The following is a 21,942-nucleotide window of genomic DNA, read 5'->3' as shown; positions in this document are numbered from 1 at the left end:
TCCGGTGACTCAACAGTCAATCAATTATTAGACATATCTAACGATATAGGAAGAGCCTTAGACTCGGGAAGGGAGGTGCGTGCCGTGTTTTGTGATAAAAGCAAAGCGTTCGACAGAGTTTGGCATAAGGGTTTGCTTTATAAACTTCAACAAGCCGGGATAGGAGGTAAACTTTATCTGTGGTTCGAAAATTATCTCCAGAGTCGTAAACAAAGAGTTGTAATAAACTCATCAGCTTCGGGTTGGCGCGACGTAAAGGCTGGTGTACCCCAGGGCTCAATATTGGGTCCATTGTTATTTCTTGTATATATAAACGATATAGTGTTTGACATAAGATCCACTATCAAATTATTTGCGGATGACACCACCTTATACATTATTGTCGATAACCCGGTCATCGCAAGCAAGACATTAAATAGCGACCTTGACAAAATCCACAAATGGTCTAATCAATGGTTAGTTACCTTTAATCCTCAGAAAACTGAAAGCATAACAATTAGTACCAAACGAAACCGAACTCTACATCCAGACTTGTACTTGAATGGACAAAAGATAAGTGAAGTGTCACATCATAAACACTTAGGATTACATTTTTCCGACAACGGACAATGGTCATATCACGTTAATATTGTCGTGGCGAAGGCATCGTCTAGGTTACACATTCTACGACGACTCAAATTTTTATTAGATAGAAAATCCTTAGAAAAACTTTACGTTTCATTTGTAAGACCAGTCATTGAATACGCAGATGTTGTCTGGGACAATATCTCAAACGATTTAACCGATAAACTCGAAAAAATCAATATTGAGGCAGCTCGCATAGTCTCAGGTGCGACAAAACTCGTAAGTTTAAATGATCTGTATCGAGAGGTTGGATGGGACACTCTACACAATCGTAGACAAAAACACAAACTAATCAAATTCCACACCATGGTCCATAGATGTGCTCCAGATTATCTATCTTCTCTAATCCCCTTAAGAATCAGTGAAACACATCATTATCCCACACGAAGATCGCACTGCATTACTCAACGAAAATCTAATACAAACCACTATTCACAATCTTTTCTACCGTCCACTACAAAGCTTTGGAACGATCTTCCGATAAGTGTCCAAGAAAATCCTTCAGTATCCAATTTGAAACGTGTGCTTAACTCAAACTGTTGTAAAACCCCAAGACACTTTCTATTTGGTAAGCGCACAGAACAGATCTTACACACACGACTTAGACTCAATTGTAGTATACTTAATTCGCATTTATCCAAAAAACATATAATAGATAATCCTAATTGTGCCTGTGGACAAATTGAAACAACACTTCACTTTTTATTAGAATGTCCTCTATACACTGATGCAAGGAAAAAATTCATTGACCCATTAAGACCGGTCACTTTAAACATTCTGTTATTTGGAGACCCAGACAGAAATTATTCCTATAATACAAACATTTTCAAACATGTACATCATTTTATTTCTGCTACTAAACGATTTGTAACTTAATTCCACTTGCTACCGTATTGTCGATTTTGCTATTTTTGCATCGTACGACTGTTTATTACTCGGTCACTTTTAACGTTAATTCAAGTTATGATATCTCTCTCTGTATATTTTCTATCATATTTTTCCCTTTTCATTTTTTTTGGTTAAATTTTTCCATCAATTCCATCTTTTTTTTCATTTGTTGTTCCTAATATACTTGCCATTCAGCAAGGGCAACTATCGTTTTTAATAGTTGAAAGTCAATTTAAGGAAACGGATTAATATAAGTTGTAACAACTTGTTTCCGAATCCTGTTTGCATTATTTATTGTTTATATTGATGTACAATTCAAAATGAAATAAAGTTTAAACTAAAGGATGTCCAAGGTATCTGTATTATTTTGCACAGACAGTGCTGCCTTACTTCGCATGCACATCGAACACGTGTGTCGTTCATACAGAGTGCATAACGTCTGCATCTTCTTGAAAACCCTGGCGACACTACATCCAACACAGTAGCTAAATGATAGTAAATCCAAGAAAGTAACAACGTTTCTATCCGTTCCTACAAAAACTCCCCGTTTATAAAAACCATGTGGTAATTGACATTGCTCGATCTGCCACAGTGTGTGGTTTGCGCACGTTCGATGTTATAACATACACAGGAAAACGGTCTACAATTATCGAGGAATTTCTGAAGTATCTGCGCCTGGATTTCAGTCTGTCTTGTTTTGTCGTTTATTGGATATATCTTGCCAGTGAAGTGGTTGTCATATTATTTTTGTTCAAAACGCGTTTTTACAAGTCTTTTCGTCCAAGGTAACGTGTTTGGGTGTATGAAATTCCTGAATGCGGTGAAGCATGACGAGGGCTCTCGGCCTTATATAGGGTGTGTAGCGATGAGCAGAACAATAGAAATCGACAACTAATATGGCGGTAGTCGGAGATAAAAGGGAAGTAATGCGTATTTCTGAATTCATGTCAGCTTTAATAAAATTCACGAAGAAAAATTAAAAAAAAGGAACAAGTCTATGCTAAATATGTACATGTGTATATATAAGATTTGTAGTGCTTATGATAATATTTGAAGATGAAAAGTTATATTTTTGATGAACGCATTATATAAGTTTAACTATTCAAAACAAAATATTGGTAGTGAAATTGTCTTTTACTTTTTTATATACAATAGCAATTATAAACAACAACCATACGCATATTTATACATACATTAGATGTCCATAGTGATACACATGTACGTGTGGAAATGAAAAACATGCTCCTTTTCAGAATTCTGTCCTTCCCTCAACGGGCTTCCACTGCTATTGCTACATGTACCTAACTTTATCTATTTAAATCAAAATACATTAGTTTAATGTCTAAGTTTCAATGCAAGTAGTTTACTGCAAATGTTTGACATTTGGGAAATTGGGATTAATTCAAGAGATTGTACTTCGGTACTTTCGTTTTATATTCATCGTACATATATCGTTTAAGTGAAAATATGAGATCTGCTTACCTATATCGATAATCCGTCACAAATGTATGATCGTCTGTTGCAGATGACATGACTAAAATGTATTGCCAAAAGCGGTGAAACAGTAAATTATTTAAATTCCACGTTTTCCGTACAAAACAGCTGATAACCAATGTTAGTTGAAAGTTTTAAACAGGAAGAAAATTGACATACTTATAAGCGTTTTGGTGACTATTCCTATATCATCTCCCTCGTTAGGTGTCATAACAGTATTTCACTGAAGGTTCACGTCAAAACATGGCTGAGCCAAAATAATTCCCGAATTTTCCTTTGAATTCGGGGCGTTTCCGCACGCGACAGGAGCAGATTTTTTTTATGAGATGAAAAACAACGTGTAAGAGGTCTAACTATCCCATTTTTGTAATAATGCGAGGTCATTTGAATTTTTGATGCGTGTTGTTTCCGGAGGGGGGTGAAAAGGCCCGGGCTTGATTTTCAAGCACATGTGTAACTTCGAAGTAAACAAAGTCTCACGCCTTGCTGGATGCACGTGTGTATTTTGCTAGAAAATTGTAAATGAAGCGTTGTTTAAAAAGATGTCAAGAGGATTTTTTTTCCAGAAGTTCGTTTTGAATTTTTAATCTGTATCTAAAGTTGTGCAATTTTGGTAAGAATATATAGTGAAATTTAATACTGTAGTGCAACCGTTAGAAGAGTTCAATTTAACGGTGTATAGCTATTTTGTACCACGACAAAATATTATCAATCCGGAACAAAATGGCGTTTCGAACGGATGTCAGACATGTTGTGACGATGTAGCCTTCCACCTTAAGAGCGACAACTGAGATAAATAAATAAGACATTTTGTCAACAAATTGCCCGTAAGATCTGAAATTTTAAGATACAGTTTGTTTAGCAATATATAAACATTAACGAATAGTTTAAGAACAAGTTGCTGTCCTTTAAAAAAGGACTACAATACGTGGACCATTTGCATGTGTTTCCAACGAAAACGTGAAAGCTTTAAGATTATCAGAGATTCCACCGACCCTAGCCCCCTGCTTTTAACCACTAAAGGACGAGTGCACTTATGGGCCCCGGTGAAAAGTGAAAAAATGAAGAATCAAATTAAGCATATTTTTTTCCTTAACATTATCTATTGATATCTATTCCATAAGAATTAACAAGTTTTAGCGCTGAAATTATTGTTTATGAAAAGCACGAAGCTTTAAAACATAGTAGGGGTCAGCAGACATTCGTGATTTTGTATAGTAAATCGAGGACAGGCATTCATTTTAAAGCCTTTGTTTACCGTCAGCCTAACCGAGTACAAACTTGTGGAAAAGACAATATACGCATTATACATTTAGTAAACTCCTGTGAAAGTAAGAAGATTGTACTCGGTTAGGCTGGTATCTAAAAAATGAAACACGTATGAATGTACGTTGGATTACGTATATGTATAGCCCGACTTTTTATCTCAGAATTTAAAAGGTTCATACTTCTAAAATAATTATGATCTATCTATTAATGAGGATTGCATGTATAGTATCAGGTATTCGGCGAATTCTACTATTTGCGCACACATTATGATTCGCACTACTTTGTTAAGTATGCAATGACAGCTTTGTGTAAATTAATTTCATATTTCGATTCATTTTTATTGAGATTTAAACTTTTATACAGTGACATAATTATTCAATCATTCTTAAATCCTTATAAAAATTTTAATCGGGAAGTACTCTAGCCTCGCCTACTATAAAAGTAAAGTTACATGTGTATTCCGAAAACAACAAAACATTGCAAATTATGCTATTTGATGGATGTTGTAGTTTCGGCATATTATTAACTTATTTAATAATACTAACAGTTCATATCACATGCCGATTATTTCTTTAAAAGGAATACTTTGTTTTCTGTACTGTTTACCGTCAACTTTACAATTACAGCGCCTTTGAACTTATGCACATATGGCATGGAATCCCGATCCCGATTCAGATAAACGTGTGCTAGCCTGGTTCCCTGAGCTACCCATCACGCACAGGAACCAGGCTAGCTCATGCGCAGGCTGAATTTTCCCCATAGCATCCGGAATAACCTCGCTTATATATTTTCTGCGTGGACCTCAGGGTCCACGCAAAAAAAGGATCTTGGACACCCCGTGACTTTTACTTTTTGTGAGAGTACGTCACAATATGGCGATTTTAATGCATTGTGAAACAATTATATCGCTTTAATCTGGTATGTATGTATAGTTACATCTCTGTGGCACAATGGGTGTAGCTTCAGTCTATCAGCCCGCAGGTCTCGGGTTCGAATTTTGTAGAGGCTTTTATTTTTAAGAAGAGCGTTAACATTTTTAAAAAAGCTGACCAGAGATAAAAAGCAATGAATATGAACCTCCATGTCATTTTCTTTGAAAAGTGTGCATACAAGAACAGGACAATGCTTTTTAATAATTCAAAACAGCTGTCGAACTGCGCAGCTACAGACTTATTTTGAAGATTTAAATATTTGAAAACATATGAAGGGGTTCATTGGTGTCCTCTCTACAACCGTTTGTTGAGACTACGATCATCATGCATTGCGAGGTAAACGGGACTCTCTAAACGTAACTCATCACTCACTCGATATTTTATTTTCAAATGAACAGACAAATATAAATATGTCAAATACTAGTACCTAAAGGGACCTTACTTACAAAATGAATTTAGGTTGTAGCAACTCCCGTGAGAAGAAAGCAAAATACATCCTTAAAAAATAATTATTCTGGTTTTTTTTTAAAAAGATGAACATTTTTTTTCATGGGAGAAGTAGAAAAACATATTTCTATCAACAAACCTATCTAAGTGAATCTTTGGGAGCCCTGCATGTGTTTTGTTTATAGTATTGACGCGTGCGTAATAGTGTAGAAGGCGGAACCCCGTACCACGTTCCGAAGTATATTTATGGGTTATAATTAATTATTAATTTTTATGAAATAATTAGGTTGATTTCATGAAGAAATTTGTAATATTCTGAAAGTTTATACATTTATGAGTAGTACAAAAATACCGAACCCTATCGGAAAATTATTTCAAGTTGTTTTTTTTTATAAGATGCGCCATACTGTCGCTTTAAAATCTGTGTTGAGAGAAATATAATTTTGCAAATACAAATTTTGTGAATACGGAAATCGGTTTGGATTTTTGTTTTCAAACTAATGATGATAATTTGTATGAAAAAAATGTTATTCTTTCTACAAAACATTTATAAAGATAAAGTTTACAGACATGACCGTCAAAGGGTTTGAAATTCACCATTCCCAACAATTGGAAATTATATGTCATTTCAGATGTTGAAAATAAACAATTATCTGAATTCAATTACCGACTACTTAATATACTGTGTAACAATGCTTATTTATGTAAATGTAAGGTAGATGTGAAACCAGAGTGCAGGATGTGTAAAGATATAGAAACAAGTAAACATCTGGTTATGAAATTAAAAATGTGCTACTGATTTGGAGGTTATTATGTGAAGATTTTTCTTTGATGTTGAATGGAAACAGCTTACATCTACATGTTTTGAAAGAAATATTTTCATATATTTGGATTTACATAATTATATGAGTTGAATTTTGTAAAATCTTGTTTATAAAAATGATAAATTTTCTCACTTTTATTTTGTAAAAAGCAATGTTCCTTAAGATGATATGTAACTTAATATAGAAGAAAATATTCTTCAATATTCTATAAAGTTTAATTTATAAAGTACATTTAACATATGTCAGATAACACTATAGTTAAAGTATTATCCATATTTACCAGTACATAATGATTATTATTCATTTGTCACTGCTTATACTACATGTATTATCATTAAAGTCATTGTTACTCTTATAACTTGATAGATAAGATATTGTTTATAATAAAGGAATAATAATAAAAAAAACCAGGTCACTATAAACCCTAAAAACATAACAGAAAAATATTTTTTTTTAAGTTGTATACTCTCTTTTTTTTTGTTTCCGTCCGGTGACGACCGATAGAAACAGCAGACATTTTTTTAAACCAGGTGCACAGGAAAAAAAGAGCTTCCTTTAACATCCCTGAAAATTTCATCCCTTTATCTTTACTCGTGTTTTGAGATTGCGTTTTGTGCGCAGGAATATTGACGTTTTAAAATAGTTTAAGGACGATTACTTTCGATCAGAAGTTAAGATAAAAAAAAAACCTGAAACGGCAATAACAACTCATCAACCTTGAAAAAACGAAGTAAATCGAACGTGCCTTCGCCGAGAAATCGTCTACACAAAATTTGTAAGATCAGAAAAAGAAGCGGCCCAGGAGCCACATCGCTCACCAAAACAACAATAGCCTTAACTCAAATTAGCATTACAGTATCAAAATCAAAATATCTTGACAACTAAGTAAAGTAGATATCTTGCTAAAAAAATTAAAATCTGCCAATTTTTTATTTGGTAAATACCAAGCCCCTTATGTTGTTGTGCCAGTAAGAAGATTTTTCCTATATACCCCCCCCCCCCCATTTTGTGGCCCCACTATAATCTAAACTTTAATCTGCACAACCTGTGCTTTCACACAAGTAACAGCTTTATTGACTGAAAACTTTCCCAGAATATTTTGATAAGATGTTCTCTATATATTCCTTTGTAAAAGTTCACCCCCTCTGTGGCCTAACCCTACTTCCGGGGACTATGAGAAGAAAATTTTTGAAAATACCAACAAATTTTCAATAATTCTAAATTATCTCCCCTTTAAAGAGGGCGTGGTGGCCCTTCATTTGAACAAACTTGAATCCCCTACACCCAGTGATGCTTTGTGGCAAGTTTGGTTAAAATCTGCCTTGTGGTTCTGGAGAAGAAGATGAAAATGTAAAATGTTAACAACAACAACGACAACGCCGCCAACGCCAAAGACAATGCCAACGCCAACAACAACGACGACAGACAACATACAAAGCTCACTAGCTTTCAGCTCAGGTGAGCTAAAAACATATATATTTAAAAGAAAAGTGAAAAAAAAGATATAATAAAGAAACAGATGAATCTTCTGCTGAAGACAGAAGACCCTAATAATAAGAAAAGGAAAAGGAAACAATAGAATGATAGAAGGGACTAACGCTAAAGACGGAATACCCTTAAATTAGGGAAAAAGAAACAGAAAGAAACAATAAGGTCTTCTGTTGGAAACGGAATACGTTATCGACTAGAAATTCTCGTTGCAGGCAACGAGTGGTCTTCTGTCTGATTTATGATAAGATGAGATGAGATAAATTCGTGTATCCAAGCTCATAACTGGAAGAAAAAATCAAAGTACTGAGAGTAATGAAATACGGGGTCTTGGAAGTTTGAATTTGTAATTGTCCTGGATTTCCTCGAATACTAGTATGCTTCCAAAATTTATGCGTTTGAATTATTTAGTTGTTACAATCTATGTTAATTCGGCTTTTTTGCAATTGTCTGATACTTTGTCTAAATTTTACTCAATCCCGGCCTTCATAATTGTAGAAAATTGACACAACGGTATATTATGTAAAATAAGACTCCAAGGAAACTTTTTTTTAAAATTACTAACCGGGAAACTATATCAAAGTATATAAAGTTGTGATCCAAGGGAAAATCCACAAGTCGGACGTACGGTATCCGTAATAAAAGTTTTATGAAAAGCCCGAAAACTCTAAAACTGCTGAATTAACAAACAAAGTGAACATTTGTATACCGATAAAAAACACAGGCACCTGACGTTAGAAATATTTTTTTTAAAAATAAGACTCCAAGAACTTAACAAAAAAACAATTAAAAGATTTGTCACGGTCACCATTTTGATTTTTAAGACCGACTTATCTGACACGATTTTCTTCATTTGCGATTCATGCAAAATTAATAGGTAAAAATAAATCCGTCCGCCACTTACCAGTTTTTTGTGTAAACTCGTGCATCACCTACACGAATTACGATACAACCGTTCCTTTCCTTTAAAATCATACTCCGAAAATCAGAGACACAAATAACAGAGATTGTCAACACCGCCATTAGCGTGTAATTGTTACGGGACCAACCTTACTTTGAGAACTACAAGTGCAACAGCAGTCTCGTATAAGTCATTAAATTTGAACCTGATAGTGAACATGAACATGAACCTGTAAATATCTTTCATTTGGTTCTGAGGGTAATAAAAAATATTATTAACTGCGTCTTAACCAATCAGATTTCAGTATTTAACATGAAAGTATAACAAAACGAATTGTTACATGCGCGTAAATCATGCGCGTACGGTTCGCCGTAGAATTCAAGTCATTTCTATATAAAAGCAGTAAAAAATTCTCTAAAATTAAGACATTCAGTATAATAAAATAAATATTGCCTGTTTGGGAGGATAACAGTTGAAATTGACACCCCTCGATAACCATTGTCAACCACCTCGGGGTGTCAATTTCAACTGTTACCCTCCCAAACAGGCACTATTTATATAATGCATAAGTCTTCCAAAATGTATAATCTATTATAGATTTTGCTTACAATGCATTGTTTAAGATTTAAATTCAGTTTAATCAACTAAAGAACAAACGAACGAGAAGGCAAATTCAGACTTGTTTTTATTTTCTTTGTACAAAATTTCTTTAGAGACGAACAGCAGTCATACCGCAAGTAGACTGGAAGCCAATGAAACACCTATTTAATTTGTAAAACATATGTGTATAACCCGTCCCGATTTTAACTTCGGCTTGCGCATGAAGTTTGGTTGTATTAAGGTGAAAGATTGTCAAAATAAAATTCACAACTTTTCAAAAATGGCACATTGCGTTTGGGAACTTTAATTTCGATTCCACCATCAACCTCTTCTATTGATTAATGAGCTCGTACACAAACTGAATCGTCAACGACGCACATTCTACATTTGAACCCGAGCAAGAATATTTTGATCAATAAAACTATTTGTTTATTTTCTAAATAGAATTTTGTTTATACACAGAGGACTTAAAAAGATTTAATGCGTGTTTTTATGATACATATGTACTGAAATGCATGAAAACATTCTGCACTATTTTCTTACGCGTAGACTCAATTCATGTGTTCTACGCGTGCCTTCCGGTTTGAGACTTCGGCCGACAGTAAACCAATAGACGGGGTCACGTGACCCCGTCTAAAAATTCTTCACTCGGGGATTGATCCCAAATCGCTCGGTCACATGTCTACTACTCTAACGAATGACCTAAGCAGACTCTCCTTTCGATACTTTGATGCCTAATATTTCAGGAATGCTTCGGTCGATTATAAAACAGATAGGGTATAAATTTCACTATCTACACTGTATTCCAATTTACATATGCTCAAAATATTGTATTTTAGCGTGTTAGAATATTCTTTTTATCTGGTTTACTGTAGTTAAAAAACCGGAACCTTCTATGCTTGAATTAATCATCACATTGTCCTATGTTCCATTATAACTCCCTTCGATGAAATTAACATTTGGATTGCCGGTCTCCAGATAACTAAATAAACAGTTTTTGTTTGATGTCAAATATAAAACTCAGGTTAGATTTACATAATCATATTGCTTGAAAAACTTTCGATCAGACCCATAATAAGCGCTTTAGGATGTGACGTATATGCAGCCTACTGGAATTGCATATTGAAATTTAAAACCATGACCTTTAGAGAAAGGCTTATCGAATTATCATAGTTTTTCACAATGTGCTGTTATGAAGTCGGAGGTGTTCTCTGTCGAGTTTTTGGTAAGTTTTGTAAATTTCACTAAAAATTAAAAAAAAACAAAACATATATTTTCAGATGAATTATTCAAGTTTTTTCATCTTATTTGTGTTTTTCCATATCATGAATTTCAAGTAAGTGTTTAGTTTAAAATGTGAAAAGAAATATATGTAGATGTTCTCATCTTTCCAGTTCAAAGCTAAAATATCAATCACAAAAAGTTTCGAATGTTACGATGGTAACTATTCTTTTACCTGATTAGGATGCGCCAAAAGATTTAGGTATTTCGTAAGAAAATCAATCGCCACAACCACATTAAAAACTCGTGAACCGTATGCATCTATAGTTGTAAAAAACAAACTTGACTTTTCTCAATATTGTCTTACAGGGATGACCATCCTGTTGGCGGCGTCAGGTGCTCATGTTACCGAAAGATCATTCAAACGAGTTGAACACGCAGACTTGGGGGAACTGTATTCCAATGCACTCCAAAACGTTTCTGTGCATTCTTTGGCAACCTGTTCAACTCTGTGTTCACAGAACGTGGATTGTAGGTCATATGCCTGGACGAATTACGCTTCCCAATGTTTCTTGCTTTCGAAGGACGTCAGAAGAAACTCCTTCAATCCTCTGATTTCCCCAGACATTGCAGTGTACACGACATGTAGGTATTGCTCAGACAATTTTTAAAAAACATTATTTATCTATATTAATTAATTATTGTTAATTGACAATAAATTTCGTTATGTGCCAGATCATGCAACAATATTGTCATAAGCAAATCTTATTTTAAAAAATTAAAAAAAAAAAGATTCCTTTGTTGATTTATGTGAGATATAAAGATACATGTAGCGACATTGAAAAAAAATAAATAAGTGACATTATCGATATATAGTTTACAACTTAACCTATATCCTATCCTGTATTTAGCATCCAGTATATAATTCATCATTGATAATCCTATCCATCCTATACATGTACATACCGGTATTATACATTTCATAATATCAGATTAAAATTTAAGAATGAAATGTTAAAAAAAGTGTTCAAAAATCTGTTCAAACTTCTAAATACGGATTTAAAAAAAATATGATTTATAGCTTAGTTTTTAAACATATATTTGCAAAAGTTGTTGTAAATAATTCATAATAAATTTGAAAATTATGGTTAGCATTAAACTTTCGTGTTGTGAAAAAGAATTCGAGAAAACCATTAATTTCATGCTCGATGTTGACCGCTTAATGGAAAGGATGGATAGATAGAGCTTTATTCTGTTATATTCGGTATCATGCATCCTGCATTCTGTAACCAGCATCCTATAATATTCAGTGTATTTTAATGGATAGCGGTACTGTAAACCGGGTAAGTGGTTTACACGGTATTTTTTTTTGGGGGGGGGGGGGGGGGCAGTGATCGCTACCTTCATAACCCGGATGAATCATTAACAAAGAAAGCATTTTATTGTTTATTTTTTCACCTCTCTTTTTACAAATAAATTAATTGATTGTAAAAATGTAAGGTACAGTATCTATTTTTTTTTCATGTTCATCAGTACGTAAGAAACAAGAAATCACAAACTCATCTTATAAGGAAGTTAACATCTTATATCATCGTGAATGCATGTATTTCGTGCGGTCCGTGATTTTTCTTAGGTTGCTAAAAGTTTCGACTTCTCGATAAACTGGTTGAAACTGGATCGTGTAGATACAGGTTTTGTCAGTTTCTATACAATTGTGAATTACAATCACTGTTCATAAGAATTAGAGGGAAACATACATGTACGTAGCGAATGTAAATGTGATTAAATGAACAAGAACAAAAATTTAATGCATTCAATTTTAATCTTTTTATTTCTTTTTTTAAACCACAGTTTACAGTGATTGCTCAGAGTTTGAATACGAAGCCATGACTGGTATGAGTGGACTTTGCTACAAAGCTTACACTGATTACCAATCGTATTCTGAAACACAGAGCATTTGTCAAAACGATGGCGGAAATCTTGTACGGATACCAACATTAACCAAACATGCGGCTATTTTACAGGTCATGAATCTTAAATCAAGTAAGTTGAGAGAAACTTCATTTTACCACGATTTTTAAATTTGAATTTTTTATATTTTATCCTTTTAACATGTTGACGTTTTTGCACAGCTGCGTCTATTGATAATTTACTGATTCCGTAAAATTTAAGACGACAGACGATTAAGACGTTTCCATTTCTTCAAAAGTTATTTTCATGAAAACTTTTTTAATTAATTCCAATTCAGTTTAAAGTAACCTTTCTAACAGCACAATGTTAGAAAATAATGGCTGCCCAGTTCGTCATCAATTTTACATTTAGAATTACTAATGCACAAATTTCCATTGAGAAATAAATGTAACATCTTTTAATTAGCTTATATAAAATCATAAAGTTTGTAAATATACATCAAATTTTGTTAATTACAGCTTTTGGTCAAAAGTGTCAACTTTAATTTGCGCTGCCTTTCAGTATGATTGTACCGATTTCGAAAATAAAGTGTCAGAAAGAAAATGATGATATATGAATTTTGAGTTACTACATATATTTCTAATCAAAAATTGAAATCAATGTCAATGTTTGTACAAGCCATTTCGAAAATCGCTTTCATTATTTCATTTTATGAATGATATAGGAAAAACGAAGGCGAATCCAAAAATCCGAAGACGTTTGCCCTAGCTGTTTGACTTGTTGCAATATTATTACTAAATTTGAAAGACATTGTTAAGCAATAGTTTCAAATAATTAAAAAATAATAAGATAAATATAATTATTTTTCTAAGAAGTTTTAAAATTAAAACCTTTAAAAACGAGGTCCAGTGCACGGTCAAAATGTGTGACTTGTTACATGTATGTCAACAATAAAATCTAACAAGCATTCTAAGAGTATTGCATAAGCAATACACGTCCCATACCGGTTTGTGGAAATTGGGAAAACAATGCACTGTTTTGCAGAATATCGAATCCGAACATTAAAAAATTGGAATATAATAAATTACTGTAAACGCATCATATTTGGCGTGTACGATATTTGGCGGAAATAAGTTTTTAAACAAGTTGGCGTGGATTTGAATTAGCGTATTCCTGAATATGACTATTCTTATAAAAATATGCATGACATTTAGCGATGTTCTTAATTTAGCAGAAGCAGCATTCTGCCAAAAGCGCTAAATAGAAAACAGCCAAATGTAATACGTTTACAGTAATTTTCTCGAAAATTTGTGAACCAGATGTAAACTTGATCTGTAGTTTGACATTTTGAAGCGGTTCAGCAAATTTCATATTATTCCTAAAACGCATAAAGAAAAAAGAGTGGAAAACTGAAGTTGGACAGACAGACGGACGGACAGACAGACGGACGCAGAGGAAAGCTATAGTCCCTTTCGGTGAAAACCGGTAGGGAACTAATAATACTATGTCAAAAGTTATATTTCTTTATATATATTCAAACATCAAATTAAGTATTGTCTTGATATTTTTTGTTCTGAATAATGACAGAATATATTGTTTCGTTGAAAAGAAATCAGAAACTAAAGACCGATAGTCCTCTTTAAAATTGACTGAAAACGGACAGTAACAAAAATGAAGACTACGAAGAACTAACTTTTGATTCTCGAAAAAATGTGAGCAAATAGGATGGCAAATGGTGTAGCGGCGTTGAAAATATTAATTGCAGGGTGAAAGGCACACGACTCCAAGAGTGATATTATGATTGGGAATTTCAATAAACTGTGCGTGCGTCATCTTGACGTCTTGTTTTTGACGTCACAATGCTCAGTGGTGAAAAAAACATGTTGTTTATAACCATGTAACTGAAATATCTTTTCATCAAATGGAAAAAAACTTCACATACCAATAAAATGAATGGTTTTTTAAAAAGTTTTATTAAAGGGGCATGGTAACGATTTTGGTCCAAAATTATTCTTTCAATTTTAATTTTTATAAGAAAGATTTAGCTCAAAGAAACGCAAGACGCATGAATACATCTTCTTGTGTTTATACATGTACGCCGTTATCATGTTTGATAAAAGTCAAACATTTATATCATTGAACATTCAACATCACCGATTTATATTGCAGACCCCCCCCCCCCACCAAATATTCACTGAAAAAATATATTTGATCACCTGCTCACTCGAAATTTGATATTTAAGAATGAATTTTGAATTGATAATGTGTAAACATTCATTGACTATTCGAAAAGATGTCGTATTCAGATGCTGTTTATCATTAGTTTCCTTCAACATTTTTTAAATAGGGTAAGGCAAACTAAAAAACCTTGAATTTCTAAAAGTCTATTTATGAATTATACGACAAATTCTAGACCGTATCGTACATAACTACACTTTTGAAATGCCATATCACAATGTATTGATGAAGGAGTGAATATTGTGGACATTATTCTAACGGACTAATGTTTGAAAAAACCTTTTAAAAATGTGGTTTTAAATGGATATTGCAGGAAGTATGTTTACCTTCGTCAATAAACAATGTTTTTTGTTTCAATAATAGTCGTTCGTTACCTTAGAGCTTGCAGAAACCATCAAAGGAAGCATATACAATGTAACTTTTTTTCCACTTTATATAATGTTTTTCTAATAAAAAGTAAGCAAAAGTATTATGAATTCCCTTAAGCTTACAGCACTTATTCAGTAAAGTGGTTTTTAGTCGATACAATTATTTATGGTAGGAACGTATTTGCCAAGCTTTAAGTGATATTTTGCTCCCGTTTTTCTTTTATAATTATAAAAAAATAACACATCACTTTAAAGACCATGGAATGTATCCTTAATACATCCCGTAGTCAAATGTATAGTGAATTGTGGAATTGCTGACGGAAGTTTGTCTTTAAGCTATTATATCTTTCTCGTGCACAAGCAATACTCGCCCTTTGTGGCAATGCACTTTGAAAAAATTATGCACTTTGAAAGTTTTTTTCAAAGTGCGTTAAATTTTGGATCAAATTAACCCACTTTGAAAAAATGTGCGTTATGAAGGTACATCAACATTTTTTTAGTATCGAGACTCTTAACGCACTTTGAAAAAAATATTTTTATATCACAAATTCTGGAACTGAATTTCTAATTTGTTGATAGTATGATGATTTGTTGACACTCGTGAATCTAATTTAACGTATTTAGAACGGGGATGGAGGTGGGGTGGGAGTTAACCAAAGATACAGGTCAAATACCAGTGCATCATTTAATTGATTACAAGAAGAAGGTCCCCTATTCCCAGTTTTCTTTCCAAAACATAAGATTTTCAGCAACTTTGGGTAAACATTTAAGATCGAAAAAGAAATATGCTCTGTATAAGTACATGCATTGGTATGTTAAAGAATCTATGTGTTTCAACAGTAACCCTCTTTTCGAATTCTAATCAAAGTAGGGTTAAAACAATCATTTATTGTATATAAAACTATTTTCAATAAACCATGAACATTTTTTTTTCAAAGTGCGTTAGTATCGACGATTTCAACGCTCTTTGAAAAAAATCGGTTTTTTTTTCAAAGTGCGTTGACTTGGTCCCAAAACTAACGCACATTGAATTTTTTTTTCAAAGTGCGTAATTTTTCAAAGTACGTCGTAACAGCCCTTACATGTACGGTCCATTTGTATATGTATGCACCCCTTTACAGTGGTTTAAAGTAAAAAAAAAATACTACTTAAAGTTATATTAAACATGTCAATGAAGGAAAACAATACATCATATAAAATGTGCATGTTTTTTTGTCAATAAACGGAAATGTTATTTCTGATCTCGCATTTTAAAATTAATGTTTTCATTTGTTGGATTGAAATGGAAATATAAAAATGAACAAGTATCAGAATGTTTGTTGAGCAAACGTTTTCAAAACATTTAATTACATTTGGGTCCGTTACTATGGTTATCATATAATTGTTCACCAATGATTAATTCTTCTAGAAAAACCTGTCTTCGAAAAGTTAAATTCTAATTAAACTTTTCGAAGATGGTAATTACAGCTTCAAAATGGTTTGTTATGAACAATTTGACTGTTATTTTCAATGCAACTTTCTTTATTTTCTCCAAAATCGTTGTGGAACGATTCTGCAATTATCTGCTTCATTATGGGTAAATGGGAGGCATTCTAACTGTGGTGAAGGCCTTTCCCCAGACACAGTCACATAATTCCAACTCAGCAGAGCTCGAGTGTAGTGGAATAAATAACATTATTGTAGGCTTAAAGTTTGGTTAAGCAAATGTCTACAATATAGTAAGTATCTATTTCGTAAATGTCCGATATTATATGCTATGTCAACCCGTGCACGCACGGGTCAAAATCTAGTAAAAAAAATAGAATACATATTTCCACTTAGTTTTAAACGTGTTTTATTGTACAGCGACAATTACTACATAAACTACGCATTCTAGTTAAAATGATAATGAACATATTGATTAATAAAATATGATAATGATGATAATAATGATCATGATGATGATGATAAAAATGATGAGTATGATGAAGAGTTTTAAAATGTAGATGATATTATGATCTTGACTATGATTCTGTTTTAAATATTTTAAATAGGCAAGGAAATATACATTGATGGAACTAACATTCCTTACGGAAGTTGGCGTCTTTCTGATGGAAGCCCTATGTTTCTAAATTGGCGGTCAGGGGAACCAACTGGCGGTGGTGGCGAAAATTGTGTTATTATGTTTGATGACGGGACGTACAATGATGTGTTTTGCACTGCCTTGATTCCTTTCATATGCGAAAGACAACTTAATGTATAGGGTCCAAATATGAAAAGGCAAGGATGAAATCGATTCCTTGCAAAAGTAATCTACTAAAATACAATTTCGTTGAATTTTACGAATAATATATTTCAAGCTGATTACGTGCAATTTCAAAATAATCGATTACATTAATTTGATTTTCTTGCTGTAATCATGATTACTTATGATTATTTTCAATTACACCATTTACTTTTGTTGTTTTCCTTGTTAAATGTTTAATGTTTAAAAAAAAAATTGACGTGACATATGTAATATAAACTTTTAGATTTACTGGTTTCTTCATTACAATTTTTTATCATCAGTATTATGGTCAGATAATACCTCTTACGGTTTCTCAATCCACTGTGACGCTTAATCTTAAGTAAACTCAAAAGCGATGCACGTGGATAGCCCACATGTTAATCCTAAGCGACCCTGTATTGACTTTTTAATTCAAGGCTGGCAAAAAAGCAACAATTTGAAATACTGGGAAATAACTCACAACTAAATATTCATATTTATTAGTGTGTACACAATAGTAAACCTTGTAAGCTATAGTATTTAATCATTGTCTATTATTGATTTAAATAGGTTTAAACTAGCAAGTAATTTCTTAGGAATCCCCTTAATTATCATAATAATCAAAGTTTATTCATACACCATTCAATTGCGTTTTTATGCGAGTTAGGTATATGTACAATCTATGCATACATCTATTTAGTAAGAACTTTAGTAATGGCACAAGATTAAGTCTTTACTTTTCAGATAAAAATTGTTTTTTTATGAAGTTAGTTTACAGTAACAGTAGCTTCCATTAGGTGTCTTTCAAAACAAATTGGAAATGCCAATTGATGTTTAAACGTCTATCAGATACAGATTAAGTGAATATTTCCGGATTTACTCCAGCATACGACGTTCATATTTGGAATAATAAATCAATACGGCGGTATTGAATTGATTTAGGTTGGTTTAATAAAGTTTAGTTAGATGTTTTATCATAAACTTAAGCTGACATTCATAGAAAATAACTTTAGATTCTTTAAGGACAGTTATGAATATTAGTTTTCATACAAAGTTATGACTTAAAATATGAATTTAAAATAGAATTAAGTCTACGCATTCCTGGACTCTGACCCTTGGAAAATTTGTTTCTCTTAAGATTTGCCTTTCTTAATTTCTTAATGTAATACTAGTATTTGCTTAATTAGTGCAATTTAGACAAGATGCCCATTTCAAGTTTTCCGGTTTGCACCGATTCTTCACATGAGTATAGTTAAGCATAGCACTTTCCGAATCTTGTATTTGTATTTTAATATTCTGTGAACGTTGAAATGTTTAGAATAGTCTGTTTGGTGTAAAAGTTTAGTAGTACAGGTACCTTATAGATAAATTTACCGAATAAAGCAGTTTTGGTGGTAGTGGCACCGTGTAGGGACGCCAAAGCAACGTCCGGAAAAAGCATCATTGTCGAGTTCAAGAGGCATTATTCGACATTAGACAAACTGCCCCAGTCAGTGCTAATAAATCATTTACCACATAGTACAGGTTTATTTCTAGACTGAAATATAGAAATAGAATCTGTGTATTTATTGGTGGGTACAGAAGCATATCGCAGGAGCACATCCATTCAAAGCATTTGCATTTATTGAACAACTCAAATTTATCAGAAAATGTTCATATTATAACAGCCATTGGTGAATCTTCTCCATGTCTTGGTCAGGACTTGGTCAGGACCGGTCTTGTTCTTTCAGTTGTGGTAGACAAACAGAAAATTCTTTAGAATATTTGGGTTGCCGATATCAAAAATGAAGGCATCCTAGGTTTAGATTTGTTGTCTGAAAATAGACGTATAGCTACGATAGATACATCAAGGCTAAAGAATAACAGTTATTTAGTTCTTTTATCATAGAAAAGAAAGGATGTAGGTCTTTGGATAAAACAAGTCAAATGTCTGATTACATGGCTCTAGTTTTCTTTTATAAAATACTTGCTAAATAAGTGCAATTTAGACAAGTTGCACCTTCCAAGTTTTCCCGTTGTGCACCTTTGAAATCAAAATTAGAGAAAGGTTTATTCTCTTTCGGAGTTAGCCCAGGTGGTTTACTCGTAACACGGGTGTAAAACTGGGGTGGCGATACTTATTTAATGTTATTTCAGGATGACGTTTACTCAGAATAAAAAAAAAAATCCACTGATGAAAATGAAAAGTCATTTATTGTATGTTATAAACCTTTGATTGTGATGTTATTTTTCTCTTTCAAAAACCTACTTTTTGAGTTAATGGTCATTGAATATATTTTAAAATAATCAAGAAAAATTGCTTTAATAACAACAGAAGAAGATTTTTTGTCTTGGGGTAAGATGAAAGACAGTGAAGAATATCAAGCATTCACTAAGCTTTGCATTTCTTTTACATTATTTTTAGTGTACTGCGTTTTTCAAATTAACCAGTGAATCGTTACATCTTAGTACTGGAAACATGTTTCTTTTGTATTTTGTAATGTTTTTACAAATCCCTCTACATGTGTTCGATATTGATTTCAATGAACCCTATTTAATAAGCTTTTGTTCTTGCCGAGTAGCCTTTTGGGAAATAACCAAGTTTTCATTATAAGATTTATCTAAACAGTTTGTATGCTTACTTTCCCTTTCATTTCAACACAAATGCCACATATGTTTGATGTATTTATAGCTTACAAAAACAAATGTAACGGTAATCTAAATTTTTGTCTTGGTCAACCGAAAATGTTCGTCAATCGTCAATATGGGTCCGTGTCATGATATCAGTTTTTACGTTGACCAGCTTCAAGATTCTTAAGCCGTTATAATTAGTGTTTCAGTTTGGATATCTTGGTCCTTCTTACAGTTACATTATTAACAATTGACACTGAGTCAAAGGAGCGTCACCTATACATAATCTAACGCTGAAAATCTATTGAGAATAAATTTCATTTAAAATATAATGGTACTTCTTTTCTATATAAATTTCAATAAAGATCATTTTATCTGTAAAATAAAAAATAAAATAAATGATGTACATAACTGACAAAAGGTTTGTGTCCTTCTGATGTTCAAGATTCAATATGTACACCTCGCCAATCAGTGGTGCCAAGACATAATTTCAGCATACCTCTCTCTTGAAGTGATAAGATTCAACTATAAGGGGAAATGTAACAAATACTAGTACCAATACAAACATTAATGTATTTTGTGTACACTAAATTACCAATTTATTAGGCACAATATATCCTAATGATCTATTTTGAATTCTAGGTCTAGTAGTGGGATAACAACATGGCGACCTTAACTCCCCAGGAGGCCCTCAGCCCCAAGTGCAGCCAGTCGTGTCCCCTATACTGTACCCCGTCATTTAGATCTCAGCACCATTGCTGATAGCTATTCCAGTCATAGTTTCAAAATTACGGGAATATTTTGCTAATTTCCCACCGTTTGGTGGCATTAGAATCATTACAGGATTTTTCGTTTGGATTTATGCTTTGCTATGAGGGTCCACGAATAGCCCTCAAATCCACGTCATGGTTAGGGTATGAAGTCTTCCAACTAGTATTACAGTAAATTTCATCAGGCAGAGTAAAAGTCCTTAATTTGAACAACCCCATATGAAAAACCTCAGGTGTCACCAGTCGGCATTGTATCAAACATGGGAGGCTCTTATAGATTGTTACACCATATTTCTCACCCCATCCCTGGAGCCAGTGTCAATGATTTTATGGACAAAAACTATTGCTTAGTTAGGTGCATGTACATGTATTTTTCCTTTGATGGGGCATTTAGCATGATCTCAAATCTTTTTTCGGGGTGGCCATGGACAATAATGTTATTTTTATGTAATAATTATGTAACTGTTCATGTTGGAAAAACTGTTAGAGGATTAAGGAATGTTTCTTCTCGGGTACATAAAAATTGATTATGGATTACTTCTGCTCTAACAATAGACGTAATCGAAAAATCTCGGAACATTAATAATTTCCTTTATGCAGTGCTTTGTTCATATGGATTTTGAATAGAACGAAATAATAGAATGTATACAAACAGGTTTAATATTTTCTAGCAAGTGGATTTGTCTTTTTTGTCTCACATCAATGCACAACAAGGAATTTTGTGTTATTTGACTCCTTTACTATATTAAAAAGGCTTAACAGCAAACAGATAGACAGACTAATTAACGAATAGATAGATAGATTGATTGATAGATAGATAGATAGATAGATAGATAGATAGATAGATAGATAGATAGATAGATAGATAGATACGTTTTATTTTACCATTTTTTTTATTTGTAAAGTTTTTGAATAAGCATACTCTTAATGCTGCCTGACCATGAAATAGTTTCCATGTTAACTGTCCATGGTGTATAGTTATCGAAACTATTTATCTGCAGCATTCGACTTCCCTCGTGTTTAATCTCAGAACACCTGTGGTGTCATCCAAGTCTAACTATAATTCGTTGACAATAAAAAACATCTGCATCGCTCATACATTAAGTTTTCGT

The 21,942-nt window shown here is 32.9% G+C and overlaps 1 protein-coding gene across 2 annotated transcripts; it reads left to right on the top strand.

Annotated features, from left to right (window-relative positions):
• The first annotated feature begins 7,669 nt into the window (after positions 1-7,669).
• Positions 7,670-17,685, top strand: LOC128160689 (uncharacterized). 2 transcript variants are annotated; one of them, XM_052824049.1, is made up of 4 exons: positions 7,670-7,936; positions 11,058-11,333; positions 12,540-12,731; positions 17,239-17,685. In XM_052824049.1, the coding sequence occupies exons 1-4, from the start codon at positions 7,834-7,836 to the stop codon at positions 17,445-17,447; spliced, it is 780 nt and encodes a 259-aa protein (XP_052680009.1). In that variant the 5' UTR covers positions 7,670-7,833; the 3' UTR covers positions 17,448-17,685. The 2 variants fall into 2 exon arrangements, with proteins under 2 accessions (XP_052680009.1, XP_052680010.1); XM_052824050.1 differs by lacking the exon at positions 7,670-7,936 and adding an exon at positions 10,504-10,692.
• The last annotated feature ends 4,257 nt before the right edge of the window (positions 17,686-21,942 follow it).

Source organism: Crassostrea angulata, chromosome 8 (genome assembly GCF_025612915.1).
Source record: "Crassostrea angulata isolate pt1a10 chromosome 8, ASM2561291v2, whole genome shotgun sequence".
NCBI classification, from domain to species: domain Eukaryota; kingdom Metazoa; phylum Mollusca; class Bivalvia; order Ostreida; family Ostreidae; genus Magallana; species Magallana angulata.
Note: the sequence above shows the minus strand (reverse complement) of the source record. Positions and strands in the feature narration are given on the sequence as shown.